We start from the raw sequence: 18,269 nt of genomic DNA, 5'->3' as shown, positions 1-18,269 counted from the left end.
CAGTACTTCAAACTTGTAAGATCTTAGATTAAACATACAGAAATTAAACATATAAAATAAATCTTGCACGGCCCTCTTTAGTAGTTGGGAAAACCAAGTAAAAAGGATATCTTTTCATGCAAGTTATCCTGACATGGTTTAAAGCCTAAAAAATTGTGGAGCAGTTCCAGAAGCTCAAGCTGAAAGTGGCTTTGTGGTACCAACTACTACCAAGTTTCTTTGTTCATTATTCAGCAAACACTTAAAAAGATCTTTTCTGTGCTAAAGCTACTTTTTTCTCTCAACTTCACCTTATGCCAAAACACACTTTTTCAAAGTATAGAGCAGTTTTCCTGTAGTACTAATGACCACATCATCTTCTTTCAGGACAAGAATCTCATCTCGACACAGGATCTATAATGTGTTTGTCTAACTGGACTACCCTATCCTAAGGGTAGTCCAGTGCATTAAGCTCCCGCTATGCACGGGGTCAGACCACATTAGTCTATTGTATGCAATATTACCTTGCATCGGTTGTTTACTCTTACGGAACCAATCTGGAATATCCTAGCTTATGATAAATTTTCTCCCATTTCATTATACTCCAAGAGTTTTATGTCTCATCGGCAGCTTTTTGCACGAAGCATCTCGGATATCCTAGATTTTTCTTTTACCATTTTATACATTTGTTGCAAGAAATTAGAATAAAGAACTTGTGAAGCGACATTTTCAGAAATTTGGAGACAGCAAGATCAGTACCAAGGCTTAACAGTTCCTTCTTAAGCAACCCTCACAATGTCCAATAAATGCGAATATACTACAGTTACAACAACAAATTCTTCTGAATATAGTATACACAAAACAAAAATATGCACAAAGGCATGGTGAACTCAAATACCACTGGAAATACTCAAGGTCCTGACTCTTCAAAGCAGCAGCGGCAGCAGTATGATTCTCTCTTTCTACTAAGTATTGAAAGTAAATTTTACAAATTTTCTTTCTAATAAGGTATTGAAACTTTTGCGGAAGGGCAAAGAATTATTGTAGAAAGAACAAAGAGGAACCAGGGAGTAGAAAAGCAAAAATTCAAAATTTTATCATCTAAAGGAGAACTGTATTTCCTCCAGCGTTTTCCCTTTCGTCTCAGGTACCCAAATTGTCACAAATACCACGGTGAATGCACACACAAGTGTATAAAGAGTGAAGGTTCCTGGTAAAAGATGTAAACACTTTAAGTCAGATCAACTATATAAACGTGACCATGACCAACAATTTTTGCACCAACAAAGCGACACTTAGGTGCTCGTGAGCATTGAACAAAGTGCAGAGCTGGTAGGAGGTGAAGGGTGCATAATTTTCACAGGGTACTCAAACACGGGCAAGGACGTATTGTTTTACGCATTAGGTAATATATCAATTAGCTCATATTGTTGCATGTTATACTCATTGGGTTTACGTGGTTTAGGTTGTGTATGTGAGACAGAGAGAAACATACCTCCACTGCTCCAAGCCAATAGCAACGGTGCAGTTGCTGTAATTACCCAGGAACAGAACCAATTGGCTAATGTTGCTACACTTCCAGCAAGGCCTTTGATCTTAACCGGAAGAATCTACAATGCCAGATTCAAGGAATTAAGTCAAAATTTGTGTACAAGAAATAGCAAGCATAAAAAAAACTTCATCAAAAGCTGCCTCTGCGATTCCAGATTACAAAATGGCATATACATGTCACGCGTAGATTCTTGGACAATCAGATCAATTAAAAGAAAATGCAGTAGCAATTTTGTCTGATAAATCAACAAGTTAGTACCTCAGACATTATAAGCCACGGAATGGGCCCCATTCCAAGTGAGAATGCAATAATCATCAACTGAAAAGACAAGTTGGTTAGATAACAAAAATTAATTATTCAGAAGCGGTGTTTTTCCAAGAGTCACAAAGACTTCTGCATCAAGTTGAGGACATACCACAACACCAACCACCGATAATATTCCTAACATGTCATAAAGGGTAGAATCCTTATCTACGAAGCCCTGTTAAATAAGGACGTGCAGAAAGAAGGGAAATATGTTAGTGCTACAACCCCTCATTCTTTTACGCAGGAGATAATTATTCCTTGAGCTAATATACCTTCAGAAAGAATGCAACAGCAACAATAAGGAGACTAACAGCCATTCCAGCAGAGGAGATCTGTAAAAATGCACTTCTGTGTTAGAAAAAGCTAGAAAAGTATGCATATAAGTTACTACATTTTGCCAAAACTTACAATCAGTAAAATCCTACGCCCAGTTTTATCCACCAGCCATGTAGCAACAGCAGTGGCAACAACCTAAACAATGAAAAATCTTCTTCAGTTGTTAGCTATGAGGGAAATAGAACAATATATGACTAAGAAATAATTGCCACATGGGAAAAAGAAGAAGTGATCCTTCTGCATCCTTTTTCTGTAATATGCAGAATTTGGAAATTATATTAGAAAAAGCAAACGAGTATCCAACTAAGATTTGATCTGGACAGCTGGACCTGGATAGCACCAACGCCAAAGGTTGCAACATTACTTGAAGAAATCCCTGTTAAATATACAGCTAAAATTAGATGGTCTCATATCATGTGAATAAACATGTCAATCAATAAGAGATTTACAGATAAAATTGTTAAGCCTGTTCAATAATTTTAGTCAAGGTTCTTATCACACCAAGAAATAAGTTGTTAAAAGTAGGTTACAATGCTTCCCACAATTGTTTAGCCAGCTAGGGATGCAAGCAAACTAAGGACGCTAGATTATTCTTGACTTTTTTTTTGCTTTTTGACAGAAAGGAAGAATACTAGGTACTATCTACAAAAGGCAGACAAATTCATTTCATTAAGGCTATCCCCATACCTGCAGACAGGAAAATGTTACTGGAATAGAAGATCACGCCATTGGTTCCTCCTAATTGTTGCAGGACAAGCAGTCCAATTCCAATCTACAGGATAAGAAATTAAAAGATCTGATCAAAAGAATGACATATGTAAACATGGTCATCTTCCAAAAACAGTACCGAACAACAAATTACCATGAGAGGCAACCAATATCTTCTTTGTTTGAGATCTGCAAAACGTATTGCTGACTTTCGGCTGGTGGATGCTACAGACCTCTACATAAAAAACAGAGATTTGAAAGGGAAACCAGTAAAATCCATATTGCTGACAGCAAAACTAAATTTACAAAATTGTCCCATGGAACTGCAGTACTAATGGTAGATTCAAAGACAACATTTTGCCAAGAATTGCATATCAGTACTCCTTTTGATTCACGGCCATTCAAGCAACTGGATTACCTTAATTTCATTTACTTCAATGGAAATGTCAGCATCAAACCCTCGAAGAACTTGCAAGGAAGTTTCAAAATCTTCTGTCAAACCCATCTTGGCCTATGTCTCACCAAGAAATTTACATGAGATACTGCAACTAGAACCTTCAAGGAACCATGGAAATTTAAATTATGATACTCACCAACCACCGAGGAGATTCCGGGATGAAAAATAATCCAGGTATCAGTGCTAGGCAGGGCAGCGTTCCTGTGGCGTAAAATAATAGTTAGTTCACAAGCCCAAGAAAGAAGGGTTTCCTACGCATGATTCCAGCAAAACTAAGCACTTCGGATTCTTTCCTGTTTGAAAAGCTTAACACATTCTGGGTTCTTTATCTTGCACTTCAAAACAAATCACAGACTAGCTTTACTTTACTAGGAAATAACTTTGATTTTTCTTTTTTGATAAGGTAAACCTAAACCACCAAAGTCCACTGCGAGGAGGCAACGGCCACCCTTTCCCACTTTCCTTTCTTGGTGATTCAGACCCCCAAACCTCAAGCTTGAAGGTGGAGGATTCCTTCCACTAGGCTATCCTTCCCTTATCTACTACGATATATCTTTGATCTTTGTTTTGTTCTATCACAACACAACCAGTAATACCAGTTTTCCGGAAGAAATATGCTAAACCAGTTAGCATGGATGACAATAATTGGATGAAGAGTTACAATGTTCTGCTTTTCCTGTTACTTCAGAAGGAGCAGAGATCACCCAACGAACTGATGCAAATCTCGATGGAAGTTAACATGCGCTTTAGAGATATACATTAAACACCTTCCAGATATTTAGGTCTGCACAATTTTTCTCCATAAGAAATGCACTAGTAAGCAGGTTTTTGTTTGTTTATTAGTATGCATTTATCCCATTAGAAACTGCTGATGATTCGTTGCTCTAGCAAAAGGCAAACAGACGGTCATTTTGAAATAGAAAATGTTCTCAAATTAAACAGTATGCAAGCATCAGAAGTAGTATCTGTGAAACAGAAAGTGCTTCATTTTCCTGTCTCCAAACTACTAGAGATTCAGAATGAGTCAATTCCCAAATCGTCACTAGCTGATTAGCTGGCACTTCAACTTAGCTAATCTGGTTAACCCATCAAACCAAACTTGAACACTTTTTCCTTTAATAAGTAGTCAAGCTTGAACACACTCTTCCGTTTCTTTTTCTTTTCCATGGGTGTGTTTTCTTAATTTATTATTCTCAGTTAGAGCTTGACTCAAAAACCAATAGATGTACTGAATACAAAGGATAATCACTTGAGGTCGACTCATAATCGGCTCAACTGAACTAGTCTGAGTTTGGTAAGGCCAAGCAAACCACTTTAATGCTCATTTCTGAGTCAAGACAAGTTTGAACATCCTAAATATTTGCTCTCAGTTGCTATAGACCTTTTAGTACTATAAAACACATCATTAAATGAAGGAAATTTGAGTTACCATCATGATCAGTATAAAATACATATCTAAAAATAGGGGGGGGGGGGGAGCCCGGTGCACTATGCTCATGCTATGCGCGGGTTAGGAGAAGGGTCGGAGCACAAGGGTCTATTGTACGCAGCATTACCCTGCATTTATGCAAGAGGTTGTTTCCACGGTTCCAACCCGTGACCTTCCTGGTCACATGGCAGCAACTTTACCAAGAGGCTGTTTCGACGGTTCCAACCCGTGACCTTCCTGGTCACATGGCAGCAACTTTACCAGTTACGCCAAGGCTCCCCTTCATAAAACACATCTCTGTGTGAAGGAAATTTGAGCTTTCATCGCAGATATGAGGAAGTTAAGTCAAAGAATACCATTCATCAGGAAATGAAATTAAACTTACATCTATAAACTGTAGAACTTAAAAGAGTAAAGAGAACTGATCATTACCAAGAACGGCAAGCAGCCTCCAATTAACGAAAAGTCCCAGCAAATAGGATAACATGATCCCAATTGTAACAGAGAGCTATATGATAGAAAAGTTAGCATGTGATTTACTTAACAGGCATAACCTTGGTTAAAGAGAATGAAGCCACTAAGCATACCTGGTTAACTGACCCCAGGGCCCCTCTCAGGTTTTGAGGTGCTATCTCGGCAATATATACAGGAACCTGAAATAAGCATGACCATGGGAAACAGCAAATTTTTGACACTTTTAACATCTCCAATAACTTATACAATGTAACAAAGAAGAGAATTAACAAACTTAATGTTTACCGTGTAAGATATTATGCCGACTCCAAAACCTTCCAATAATCTTCCCATGTATAAGAAGGATAGATCCTGGATCAATATTTGAGTCAGAAAGGGATGTAGAAATATTGCAATACTGTAGGTTTGACGCATCGTATGACCAGTAGTAATTTTTTCATTAGCATCAAAGCAGAATTGTCTTACACTGGCAAATGAGATGGAAAGCCAACCAATGATGTTAGGTATAGCAGCTATCATTAAAGACTGCAAGTAGGACAAGAAACTTGAGTATCCACTTGTACAAAATAGGCAAGCAAAGGAAAAGGGAAAGCAGAATTCTTATTGATGCCATTATCTTACCCCTTTTCGCCCAATGTACTCGGCAATTTGACCACTAGATATTGCCCCCACCATAGCACCAACATTAGATAATGAACCGAACAAAGAGAACTGAAAAGATTAACTTTAGTCAGCAATTGCTCTCAAGCAAATGAATCGAAACATATAAAGCAAGAATGACTCATTACCTCAGAAACAGTGAGCTTCAGATCTTTGGTAATAGCAGTTTGTGTAGGCGAAGAATAACCAGACTACAGTAACAACCAAAAAAAAAAGGAAAACAATTGATCAAACAGAGACATAAACGCACACAGACACATGTACATACATATATATAAACATACATAGATACAAAAGATACATACATAGCAGCAATATAAAACTGGTATCCATCCAAGAAAGTGCAGATTACACATGGACACTTCAACCTCTAGAATTACTACACATTTAGGCAGAAAATTGCCATAACAAATTGTAATCCCAGAAAAGAAATTGTATTCCCAATAAAGAAGCAACCTCTCTGCCAAGTGATCCCTTTATGACTTAAAAGCAAGGTACAAGCGTCATTTTCATTTTAATACCAGCCAAAAAATTGCAGAATACATAATGGAAACTTCAATCTCTAAAATTACTACAGAATTAGGTAACAAAAATCGATAGAAATCTCAATAAAAACTCCACCTTTTAGGCAAAATTGATCCTTTTATTACCACAAAAAAAAAAAAGAACAAGAAAGTGCTGACTATATAAGGGAAATTTCAATCTCTAGAATTACTACAAATTCAAGTTACAGAATATCATTAAAGATTCAACCTTTTATCCAAATTGATCTATTTAGCACTAAGAAGGAAAGGTAAAAGACTTCATTATCATTCAAAGTTATCATCTAATTGCAGCTTATCAACAGATAATCAGACATTTAGTATCAAAGCAAAGAAAATAACTTGAATGCAAAAGGAGTAAGGGAATAAAGAATGGGTATTACAGTGAAACCAAACTGGAGCGGACCCAAAGCAACAATCATAACACAAGCAAGAACTGAGATTGAGCTATCACGAATGACTTGAGAAGAACCCATCATCATGCTTGAAGTCTGTGCTGAGCCCATACGATACCAACTTCCGGTATGCAAAAATGGCTTCCTCAGATCCCCTCCTCCTCTCCCATCTTCATTATTCTCTTCTCTGAAACTCATCTTTTTCTTTGGAGACCCTTTTTGCTATAGTTCTTGAAATTTGATGCTTCAATATTGTATTTGACTAGTAGTAGTAGATCAGAAGCAGTAAGTTCTTGGTATTTAGACAACTAATGGTGTTCATCAGAATGTGGAGATTAGAAAATTTTCTTGGTGTTTGTCGTTTCAAGGTGACAGATATTGCTGAAGATGACACAAGAGAGAGAAAGAGAGAGAGAGAGAGGATATTATATGTAGTAGCAAAAATCTAGCATATACTATAGGACTATATTTGGGCAGTAATGTAATAAGCCAATGATCTGAATGCCAAAGGTAAGCCAGCTAGATAGGGAAAATGCATAAGTACTCCTAATCTATAGTGGTATTATCAACTATACACTTTTTTTGCGGGAATCTTATTACTCCCTAGACTTATTTTAAATAAAATTATTTGCACTCTAAAACTAGACAACCAAACTCTTTGCAAGTGATGAGCTACACGCGCCCCACATGTATTTTTAGTACTTTTTTTATTCTTTCTTCTTTTTCTTATCCTTTTTTCTTATTTCTTGTTATTTCTTTTATATATATATATATAAAATTTTCTTGAAAGTGTAATTTATGGGTGAGAGGAAGAGCAAAAAATATAAAAACAAATATAAGCTGAGAGAACTTTTTTCAGTTAAAATTTAAATACATCATTTTTTTCGGCATGGGAAGGTTTTCGAATCTGAGTGTATTTTGCTTTGCTTATGAATAGAATTTTTTGAGAGTTTAATTTGAGTGTGAAAAGAAAAAATGTTAGACAAAGTCGCCGGTGAATGAATATCTGCCGGAATTAGAGAAAAAATGAAAATAAAAAGTAAAAGAAAAAAGACAAAGAAAAAAGACAAAGGAAAAGGAAAAGGACAAGGAAAAGAAAAAAAAGTAAGAAAAAATGGTAAAAAAGAATAAAAAATAATCTGAAAATCGGTTTTTTCTTAGGAGAGTGAAATACACACATTTTGTTACGTCAGCATTCAGGGTGCAAATAATTCCATGTAAAATAAGTTTAGAGGGTAATAGGATTCCCGCAAAGAAAAAGTGTGTAGTTGGAATCCGGGTATAGATTAGGGGGTACTTATGCATTTTCCCCATCTAGATACACAACTCTTTTTCGTTTTATTTTTATTTTAAGAAAATATATAAAATTTATCCTTGAACCGATATATGAAATATCTTAATTTTATAGTTTATTAGTCATATCTTTTGTCGTGAAAATGATACTAGGTAGTCACTTTTAAGTGTGCTATTTAAAATATATCTACAGTTTATAATGTATTTAAAAATTAGTCAATTTTATTCAAACTTCAGGACACGGTGTCCTAGAGTTTAAACCTCAAAATTCAAACTTGAGGCAAAAATTATATCTTGAAGTTCAAATCTTATGTCCTAAATTTTAAATTAGTAATTTAGAAATTCAAGAAACTTAGTCCTGAATTTCAAATTAGCAGCTCAAACATTTAGGACACTAAGTCCTGAATATCCAAATTTAGGATACTTAGTCCTAAAGTTTGGATGAATTGGCTAATCTTTAAATATATTATAAATTATGAATATATTTTAAATAGCGGGCTTAAAAATAGCTATTGATGCACTTCCCGCTTTTTTGTTAGCTAATCGTCTCGTATTTAATCTTGACTATACAAGAGCTCCACGTTGATTGGATGTATTCTTTCGTGTAAAGATATTTGAGAGAAAAGTCCAAATTTAACTATTTGCTTTGGCTATGATCTAAAATTATACTCCCTTACATTTCAAGCAGGAGCTCTCAAAGTCAGTGTAAATAAGGGGGCATGTGTATATATACCCGCTTTTTGTGTCACGTTTTAATTTGTGTTCGCTTTGCAAAAAAAATTACAAGCGTACCCGCTTTTTCGCATAACTTTAGCATACGGGGCTGAAGTAGCAAAGACAATAACGCAAAACTTCAGCATTCTAGTAGATGGGCCTGAAGTTCAGCTCTAGAGTTGAATTTTTTGTTTTGTAACTAGCGAACTTCAGCTCTAGAACTGAAGTTTTTGTTTTGTAACTGGTGAACTTAACTCTAGAGCTAAACTTTTTGTTTTGTAACTGACGAGAGCTGAAGTTATTTAGTTAACCTAGACACTAATAACTCCTTTGGATATCATGAAAATGAATGGGTCGAGTTGAACTAGAAGCACATACGAGTTTTACTAATCCTCGTGGAAATTTAATAGCAGTCAAGAATTATTTCGATACTAATGAAGTTTTATGCGTTTTATTGCCATATATGTCAGAAGGTTCTCTTTGTTATATTCTTTCTATTCGAACGCAAAAAAAATTGCCAGAGGATTGTATTGCTATTGTTCTTAAAGAATCACTTCTTGATCTAAAAGATATTCATCTTCTTCGAAGGGTTCATAGAACTTTCAACGCTGGTGATATTTTCTGTAAAAAATGTGAATATTTGTAATTTTAATTTACATTTAAATGTCAAGTTTATGTTGTTCCATTTAGAAGGATATCCAGTTGTAATGGATCCAATATATTTTTTGCTTAGCTCGAGAGAGTTACAAAACAAGGAGGAGGAGAAAGGGGGCTGAAGTTATTTAAAAAGTGAGTACAAATTTAAAGTTTTAAAAAAAATAGGTATAGATTAAATGGGAGCGATCAAATAGGGCACCCCGTACAATTTTTACGTAAATAAGGGAGGGTTGGGCCGGTTGGCTAATGAGTGTGAAATTATGAACGGCCTCAAATACATCGGTAGGTAAAATTGAAATATTTTACACAGTAAAAGTATAATTTTGATCCTTATCTCTATTTCACATTTTGTTCATCCCGTACGTTCCTTTACGAGATTATCATTTGGTACAAGTGAGCAGGGCGGATCCAAAGAAAAGGATATGAGTTTCCGTGAACCCAATAATTTTTACATAAACTTTGTATTTGTACTAAAAAATTTATTAAAAGTATAAGAATATTTAGCTTGGAACTCAGTTCGCTGGTCCAGTTATCATGTAGATTAACTTGAGATTGTTGTAGGACCCCATAAACTTAAAATTCTGAATCCGCCTCTGCAAGCGAGGAACTGTTTGTCCTATCAATTTTTTCGTGAATAAAACTTGATTATTTAGTTGTTCAGGTCAAGTTTGAACAAATATAATTGTAATATTCTGAGTTAATAATTGAGTGAAAATTAGATCAATTAATTGTACAAGTTGCATTCTTGAAGTTAGAATACAAGAGGAAAGGTAACTTTCTATACTGTGATCCTATTCATAGTACAACATTCATTAGTAGTAGTAATTTCTTATTCTCTTTCATGTATAACTTGATGTACCGGGGCGGTCAACTATTGAAGTTATAACCTTGTGCCGACATTAGTGGAGCAGTATCGGGAAAAGAAAAAGGACTTGTATATGATATTCATTGAGCTAGAGAAAGCCTACGACAAAATTGCGAGGGAAGTCCTATGAAGATGTTTGGAGGTTAGCGGTATTCCAGTAGCATACATTATGGTGATTAATGATATGTACGAGGGAGCTAAGACTCGGGGGAGGAGTGCGAATGGTGACTTGGAACAGGGGTTACATTAGGGATCGACTCTTAGTCCATTTTTATTTGCCTGGCATTGAATGTGCTGATGTGGTGCATACAAGGGGAGATGCCATGAAGTATGTTATTTGCTTATGACATAGTGCTGATTGACGAGACGCGGGAGGGGGGATAAGTAAGGTTGGGATTTGGAGACAGACATTGGAGTCTAAACGTTTCAAGTTGAGTAGGTCGAAAACAGAATACTTGGAGTATAAGTTCAGTGATGGGATGCGTGAAGTAGAAGGAGAAGTGGAGATTGATACACAAGTCATTCCCAAAAGGGATAGTTTTAAATATCTTGGGTTTGTAATCCAAGGCAACGAGGAGATTGACCAGGATGTTACTCATCGAATTAGAGTAGGGTGGATGAATGAGGCTCGCTTCTGGGGTTTTGTGTGATAAGAATATGCCACTAAGACTTAAAGGCGAGTTCTGATGGTTAGATCGACTATATTGTATGTGGCGGAGTGTTGGCCAAGAAGTCCCGTGTCCAAAAACTGAAGGCTGAAATGAGGATGTTGAGATGGATGTGTGGGCATACCAGGAAAGACAAGATTAGGAACAACGTTATTACGAACAAGGTGGGGTGGCCTCGGCGGAGGACAAACTGCGGGAATCGAGACTGAGATGGTTCGGGCAAGTGCAGAGAAGAGCCATAGATGCACCGGTTAGGAGGTGTGAGAGGTTGACCATGGCGGGGCTAATGAAGGGTAAGGGTAGACCAAAGAAGTATTGGGGTGATGTGATTAGGTAGGATATGTCATTGCTCCAGCTTACCGAGGACATAGCCCTCGATAGAGAAGGGTAGAGGTCGAGAATTAGGGTGGAAGATTGATCGGTGATTATTAGTCTCTTAGTCTTATCAGTAGTCCTAATACTAGTACTATTTCTGTATTTTTCTTATTCCTAGTTTTGTATATTATATGTTGTGTCATTTGTTCCTATTATATTGTTATTGCTACTGTTTGTTACTTTATTTTTATTGTTTCTTGAGCCGAAAGTCCATCAACGGGGTGGATCTACCTTAGCCCAAGTGACATCGCTTGATCGGAAAATTTTACTAAATAAGTATATATAATTAAAATTCATCAGGAAAAATGTATACTATAGGTTTATTAAAGTGACCAGCGCAGTTGCGTAGCTAAATTGGTTGGGTGCTCTAATTTTCGTAAAGATGTCATAAGTTCCATTCTATGTGGCCTCATTTTTTATTTAAATTCTTTGTGCCTCACCTATAATAAGAAATATGTTGAGGTTTGAACTATTGACCTCTTAAGCATTAACATTACACTAAATCAATGGATCAAAAGTCACATTTACATATTTTATGCAACAAAAATTTATCTGACTTGAACTATAAGTTGGCTATTTTTTTTCTTTTTATCTTTTTTTTTTCAGCATTGAAATTGATTAAGAACAATTTGCAGAATCTTGTGAATGGCGAATTTGTGCAATTACTTGGTGTTCTATATATTAAAAATTATTTAGTATTAATTCTAATGAGGTTATATTGAATACATTTCAAAAAATAAAAATTCATATCTAGTAATATACTTGAGTTGTATTTTATAAAAATAATTCAAATTATATTTTTTTGATATGCTGTTATAGTGAATTAATATATTTTTTACTGTTTAAAATTGTGACACCGCTTATGAAAAATTCTGCGTACGCCACTGTTTATCAACAATAGTTTCTCTACTTTCACACAGCAGGGGAAAGGTCTGCGTATACATACCCTCCCCAGACCCCACATATGAGATTACACTAAGTTTGTTATTGTTGTTGTATATATTAAAATATTTCTATATTTTTATATTAAATATCAAAATCTATTTATATACTATATTAAAAGCACGAAAACCCTCAGCGAAATGTGGTTCACCTTTTTTATACTTAAAAAATAGAGTTCACATTGGACTATATTATCATTAATTATTCTCCTAATATATTAGGGCTTTGAAAACAATAAAAATTTTACTCATTCCTTATTTGAACTAAGTAAAAAATCCTAATATTTAGAATTTCAATATGGAAGAGCTTTAATTTGTTGAACGTATTGTAGTGAGATTATTCTTCTTCCCAAGTTATTACCTTGTTATAGTGAATTTAATCATTACCAATAAATAACTAACTTAAACTAACTTAATTATCAATAAATTTATTAGTTAAAACTTAACATCACTGTACCAATAAATATATAAAATATACCACATACTAATTATCCGTTAGTTTTATGTCATCTGTACAGTTAAATTTGGGTATCCTATTCCTAATCATGCAGAAATTAATAATTATATTAAGTTGGAAAAGTACATCTATAAAGATTTAATACATTGGTGATTAGGAATTAAGTTGTATATTATTCGTATTCTTTTTATGATGTTAGTAAATTGTAATATTGATAGTTATTAGGTAATACTTTTAATATAATTACTATATTTATAAAGAGATTACATGTAATTATCTTACACTACAACATAATGCATTTATAGCTATAAAACACAACGTAACTAATTATGAAAATTTCCGTAACTAAACACTTTAGCCACAATATTTTTTTCCGTAGCATTCGTAGCAAAATGTAGCGTAGCTAAAAGTTAGCTACAAACTTTACATGACCCGTGGCTAAGGATTAATACTTATTGCTACGAAAAATTTGTGTTGTAGCTATATTCATAGCAAATAATTTTATACTTTTTCCACGGCAAATATATTTATAGCAAATGATTTTATACTCTTGCCACAACAAATTAATTTGTAGCTATTATGGTAGCTACAAAATGATATAGCGTGGCAAAAGTTTTAAATTTATTTGCCACGAAAGCTTTGATATGTAACTACAAAAGTATTTTTGTTTAGCTACGGACAAAAAGTTTTATGGCTGCAAATCATTCAAAAAAGTCGAGATTAGATTACTTTATTATTAATTTTTTGACAGAATATTAATTTTAGTAGCGATGAAAGTTCCTATCACCCTGTTTCTTCGCTATTTAAATTTTCCAATTATTCTATGGTTGCACATGTTATATTAAAACTAATAGTAATAATATATTACCTTGAGACATGACTTATTCTACACAAATTAACATGTACAAATTTTCACAAAATAAATTCCAAGATACAAATTTATATTAATCAATTAATAGCATCTGCAGTATATAACTCTTTTACATTAACTAAAATTTGAAGAAAAGAACTAGTCAATGTGAGGCTTTATGGTAATAGAGACAGAAATAATGTACGACATTCCACATGAACGAATATAAGCATTTGCTTAATGATTCATGTTGTCACCCCTGTTTGATCTTGATGATTTATGTTGCCACCTTCATCGCAGTTGTTGATCTTTATACATCGAAGAATATATGAAGCACTCTTCAAAATCACTAGACTGAAATATAAAATAAAATGATCTTGTGAAAAATTTATATTTGAATTATTAGAACATATATCAATTAGATGCATTTACAGTTAATAATTAAAAATTCAATGAATCATGGAATAAGAAAAACTTAGCCATGTATCAGGTTAAAAAGAACTAAACTTGGAAGGAAAAAGAAAAAGGAATTTAAATAAACATCATAAAACTTAAGAAGATGAAAAAAAACTTACGGTTTCGCATTAAAAGATAATACAATTTTTCAAAGGCACTTTTCTCTTGAGCATCCTATAAATCAAAAATAAATAATTGAAGTAGAAACCCAAGTCAATTAGGCGAAAGGCACAAAATCTATCAAATCTTTAAAATTGCACTCACCACTTATCAAAAGATAAGGCATAATATTTATCAAATTGCTGGAATAGCCCATAAAATTGAACTAAAAACCCCAAACTCAAGTAGGCGTATGAAGATTCAAAAATACTATGATATAGAGACATGAGTTTACGGGGAAGAGGCGAACCAAGAAATTAAAATTTCTGTCTATAAATAGAGATCGCAATGGGAATACACTGTTGTTGATCCTTTTGTCTTTCTTGCAACCTTGCCTTGCCGACTACTAAAGGTAAAAGAAAGCAAAAAGAAAGTGTATTAAGCAGCATGTGAGTTCCACAAATTATTTAAGACAAATAACTAAAGAAAAAAAAAACGACAGGGGCCACATTACAAATTACAAGAAAATATAAAGTGCTTAAGATACTATATACGTACTAGCTTTTAGCACCAACTTGGCTGCAATGGTGATTCAATTCTTGTAAAACTTGTGCAACTCTTGTGGTCAAGATCTCCCCAGCCACACGTGGGACAACGATTTTAGGCCTCGTAGCTTTTAGTACCTCTTTTTCTTGCACTCACTTGAAAAGTGGCTTAGCACAGACACCATATGAACTTTCAATATCAAATCATTAGCCCTCCTTAGGCCTGATTTCAATCCCTTCAACAACTAAGACACTTTTCCAGTTACCTTCCTTGATCTGTGTCAAGCTCATCCCCCGTTCTACTTCTTGCCCTCTCTTGACAAAAATTCTCCCAACTCAACTTCTAACCATCCATCACTTCTCTATTGTGGATATCGTGCTTATTCTTCGTTTTCTGAAGGTGGATTCACTTCCCGTCTTAGGATATTGAGGGAGAGTGACGGCTTAGGGAGAGAAAGATTAGGTTTTGGTTTAGGGATTTTAGTTTGTGTTTCTTATTTTATAAATTTTGCTTTGTTTTATTTCTTAATACAATACCATAAATACAAGGGGAAAAATACATACAAATACCATAAAATGCAAATAAAGGTAGGAAAAGTACCTACATAAACCAAAAGAGTTATATTTAATTTAACTAAAATAGAAAAAAAATCAACTATTTGCATGAATTAAAGATATTGTAATTTTTTTTTACCGCTTTTTTATCCTAGATGATATTGTTTGTTTGTTATACGTTCATATTTCAATAATATTAGCTTCTTCATTTTAGTGTTAAGTTAGATTTATGATAACTATTAAGCTATTAAAATACTATTACTTAGATAATTAAATCAATAACTTTAATACTTATTGAAATTGAGTATAACTAGTAAGCAATATAGATATATACAAGCACATAATTGATTAAATCTGATTTATTCAGATATTTAAATTTAACTAATTATAATTATACTTTTTAAAGTATATTTGAAACTTTCAAGTAATATTTTGTTTAGAATGAATTATGATATTTATTATTTACCAAAAAATAAATTATGATATACTAGTTTATTTTTTTATACTCCCACTATATTAAGTTCTTAACTTTTATATGAAATAAATTTAGCAAAGGTAAAAAGATGTAACTATTTTTAAATACAAATTATACTAAAAAATAAGAATAATAATAGTGAAAATAGGATTAATCTTAAATACAAATAATACTCAGAAGAGAGACAAGATCTCCTTCATATATAAGAATAATATTAAATTTTCAATTCTTAGATTCAATGTATAACTTATGATAATTAATAGTTATTAGGATAGTAAATCCATATCATTATAACATATTTTACTATCTATAAAAAAATATAATTTGTTATATAATGTAATTGGTATAATACTACTGTTTATTCCTATACATTAGTTTTTTTTGTGTGATTCTATATATTAGTTATTCACATATTAATAATATGTAATTCAATGTTTTTAATTAAAATTGGACATACAACTAATAATGATTTTATAAGACCAAAATAATTAATTTTCGTATGGACTTAGATATCTTAGGGTAACTAGATACAAGAAAATTGTATACAAATAATACTATTATCAACAGAAATCCTGTTTTTAAATTTGTCATCATATATCAGGGGAAAAATTAGCGATAAATTTAATTTTTCATCGCAAATCTTTTTTACTTTAATATGCTTTTTCCTTTTTTTTTTCATTAAGATTATCATTATGTTTTTGTGGTGTTAAATATGCTCCTTGTATATATTTGGAGCCTTTGGTCATTATCAAAACAAAATGCACCAACCCTCTCCCAAGAAAGCTCTTGAATATATGAGCACTTATTTTAAAATGACTTCTTAAATATATATATGATTAAGTGCTTTAAAAATAATTAAGGACCATACATAAATATTACAACTATTAAAGTTTTCAATATGAATATCTTTTTAGAAAATGTAAGTACACTTATTTAAAAATAATAAAGTATATACATAAATAAATATCTACAACTATTAATAGTAATTTAAATTTACATAAAAAATTATAGAATTAACAACAAACGCAATCAAATAAAATATGAGTTTGATAAATCTAAGAAGTCAATTTGCTGCTATAAGGAGGTAACGAATGATCTACTATTTGAGAATGAAGATTAATTTTGTTTTTTAATCTTAGTAATTTGAAAGTTAAATAATTCTTTAATTTCATATATAATTACTATTTTCTTCCATAATCATATACAATTACTATTTTTCTATATTTAAGAAAAATGTAACTGTTACATTTGACATTAACTTTTCTTTGCCTAATAGTGTTGGACAACTCTTGACATGATTTTTCGTAATTGAGCAAAAATATTCATATTTTTTTCTTGGCAACCATTTTCATTTATTTAAGCCAACTATTTTCATTTTCTTTATAATTTGAAGCAAAAATACTCATTAGATTTTTTTCGAATAATTTAATAAATATGCCAAAAAGTTATTATTACTATAGCAAGTTTCAACTCGTGGCAAAGTCTAATAATTAGCTACCAAAATTTTATGATAGCAATAAATTTGTAGTTAGATTATTCCATAATGACAAATAATTGTAGTTACTAAGCCAACTATTACCACACATTTTCAGGACTTGAAGCACAAAGAATTATTTAGCTATAATATTTTATTTTAAATAATTTAGTAAAGGTTACTTTTGCTACAACAACTCTTAGTTTGTGGCAAAAACTAATAATTAGCTACAATATTTCGTCATAGTAATAAATCTGTGGCTATATTGTTTACCTACTGCCACCGTTTTTATAGCTTGAAGCAAATGTATTTGTTTAACTACAATATTTTGTTTCAAATAATTTATTGTAGCTAAAAGGTTACTATTGCTACAATAACTTTTAATGCGTGGCAAAAACTTATGATTAGCTACGCAACTTTATTGTATCAAAAAATTTGTAGCTATTTAGATAGTTATTGCTACGATTGTTACCAATTATAGCAAAAATGAGGAATTAGCTTTACCAATTTAATTTTTGTGGCTAGCAATTTTTACGAATTTGTAAATAGCCAGAAAATTCTAATTTTTGTGGCTATTATTTGGTATTAGCCACGATTTTTAAATTTATAGCTATGATTTCGTAGCTATAAATATACTGTATTGTAGTGTATTTTTAATGTTAAAACTTACAACTATGTTGTCGTTTATTTTAATTATAGTAATATAAAGGGCATAGTAAAATATGTTGATCGTATAATTTTTTAATAAAATATATAATAAAGTATTCTCTTTAAATTTTATTAAATCAAACTTACCATGAATTGATCCATATTCAAAGAAATTATTAAGATAGAAAAATCAACATTTTTGTTTTATTTCACTTTGAACATCTTTTTCAGCCCTTCTTATTTTTTTTTCTTCTTTAAATAAGCTTTTGTTTTTCTTATTTGGTGACAATAGTTATCTTTGTGAAGCTACGATAGAGAGTTATTTTGTTTTTGTTTTTTTTTAAAAATCTTAAATTATG

At 32.5% G+C, this 18,269-nt stretch overlaps 1 protein-coding gene and 1 long non-coding RNA gene across 2 annotated transcripts; both read right to left on the bottom strand.

Moving 5' to 3' along the window:
- Positions 1-733: 733 nt before the first annotated feature.
- On the bottom strand, positions 734-7,292 carry LOC107809828 (sugar transporter ERD6-like 4). Its single transcript, XM_016634524.2, has 18 exons — positions 6,827-7,292; positions 6,030-6,092; positions 5,863-5,952; positions 5,707-5,766; positions 5,527-5,592; positions 5,355-5,420; positions 5,200-5,275; positions 3,475-3,539; positions 3,300-3,392; positions 3,036-3,116; positions 2,861-2,945; positions 2,503-2,549; positions 2,246-2,308; positions 2,110-2,169; positions 1,947-2,012; positions 1,790-1,849; positions 1,475-1,589; positions 734-1,189 (listed from the first exon to the last, which is right to left on the bottom strand). The coding sequence occupies exons 1-18, from the start codon at positions 7,034-7,036 to the stop codon at positions 1,077-1,079; spliced, it is 1,479 nt and encodes a 492-aa protein (XP_016490010.1). The 5' UTR covers positions 7,037-7,292; the 3' UTR covers positions 734-1,076.
- A 6,447-nt stretch (positions 7,293-13,739) lies between these two features.
- On the bottom strand, positions 13,740-15,266 carry LOC142174718 (uncharacterized). The gene is made up of 3 exons (XR_012703752.1): positions 14,524-15,266; positions 14,234-14,288; positions 13,740-14,012 (listed from the first exon to the last, which is right to left on the bottom strand). It is a non-coding gene; the product is annotated as an uncharacterized LOC142174718 (long non-coding RNA).
- Between the last annotated feature and the right edge of the window lie 3,003 nt (positions 15,267-18,269).

Source organism: Nicotiana tabacum, chromosome 20, assembly GCF_000715075.1.
Source record: "Nicotiana tabacum cultivar K326 chromosome 20, ASM71507v2, whole genome shotgun sequence".
In the NCBI taxonomy this organism is placed as follows: Eukaryota; Viridiplantae; Streptophyta; class Magnoliopsida; order Solanales; family Solanaceae; genus Nicotiana; species Nicotiana tabacum.
This window is presented reverse-complemented; position numbering and strand designations above follow the sequence as displayed.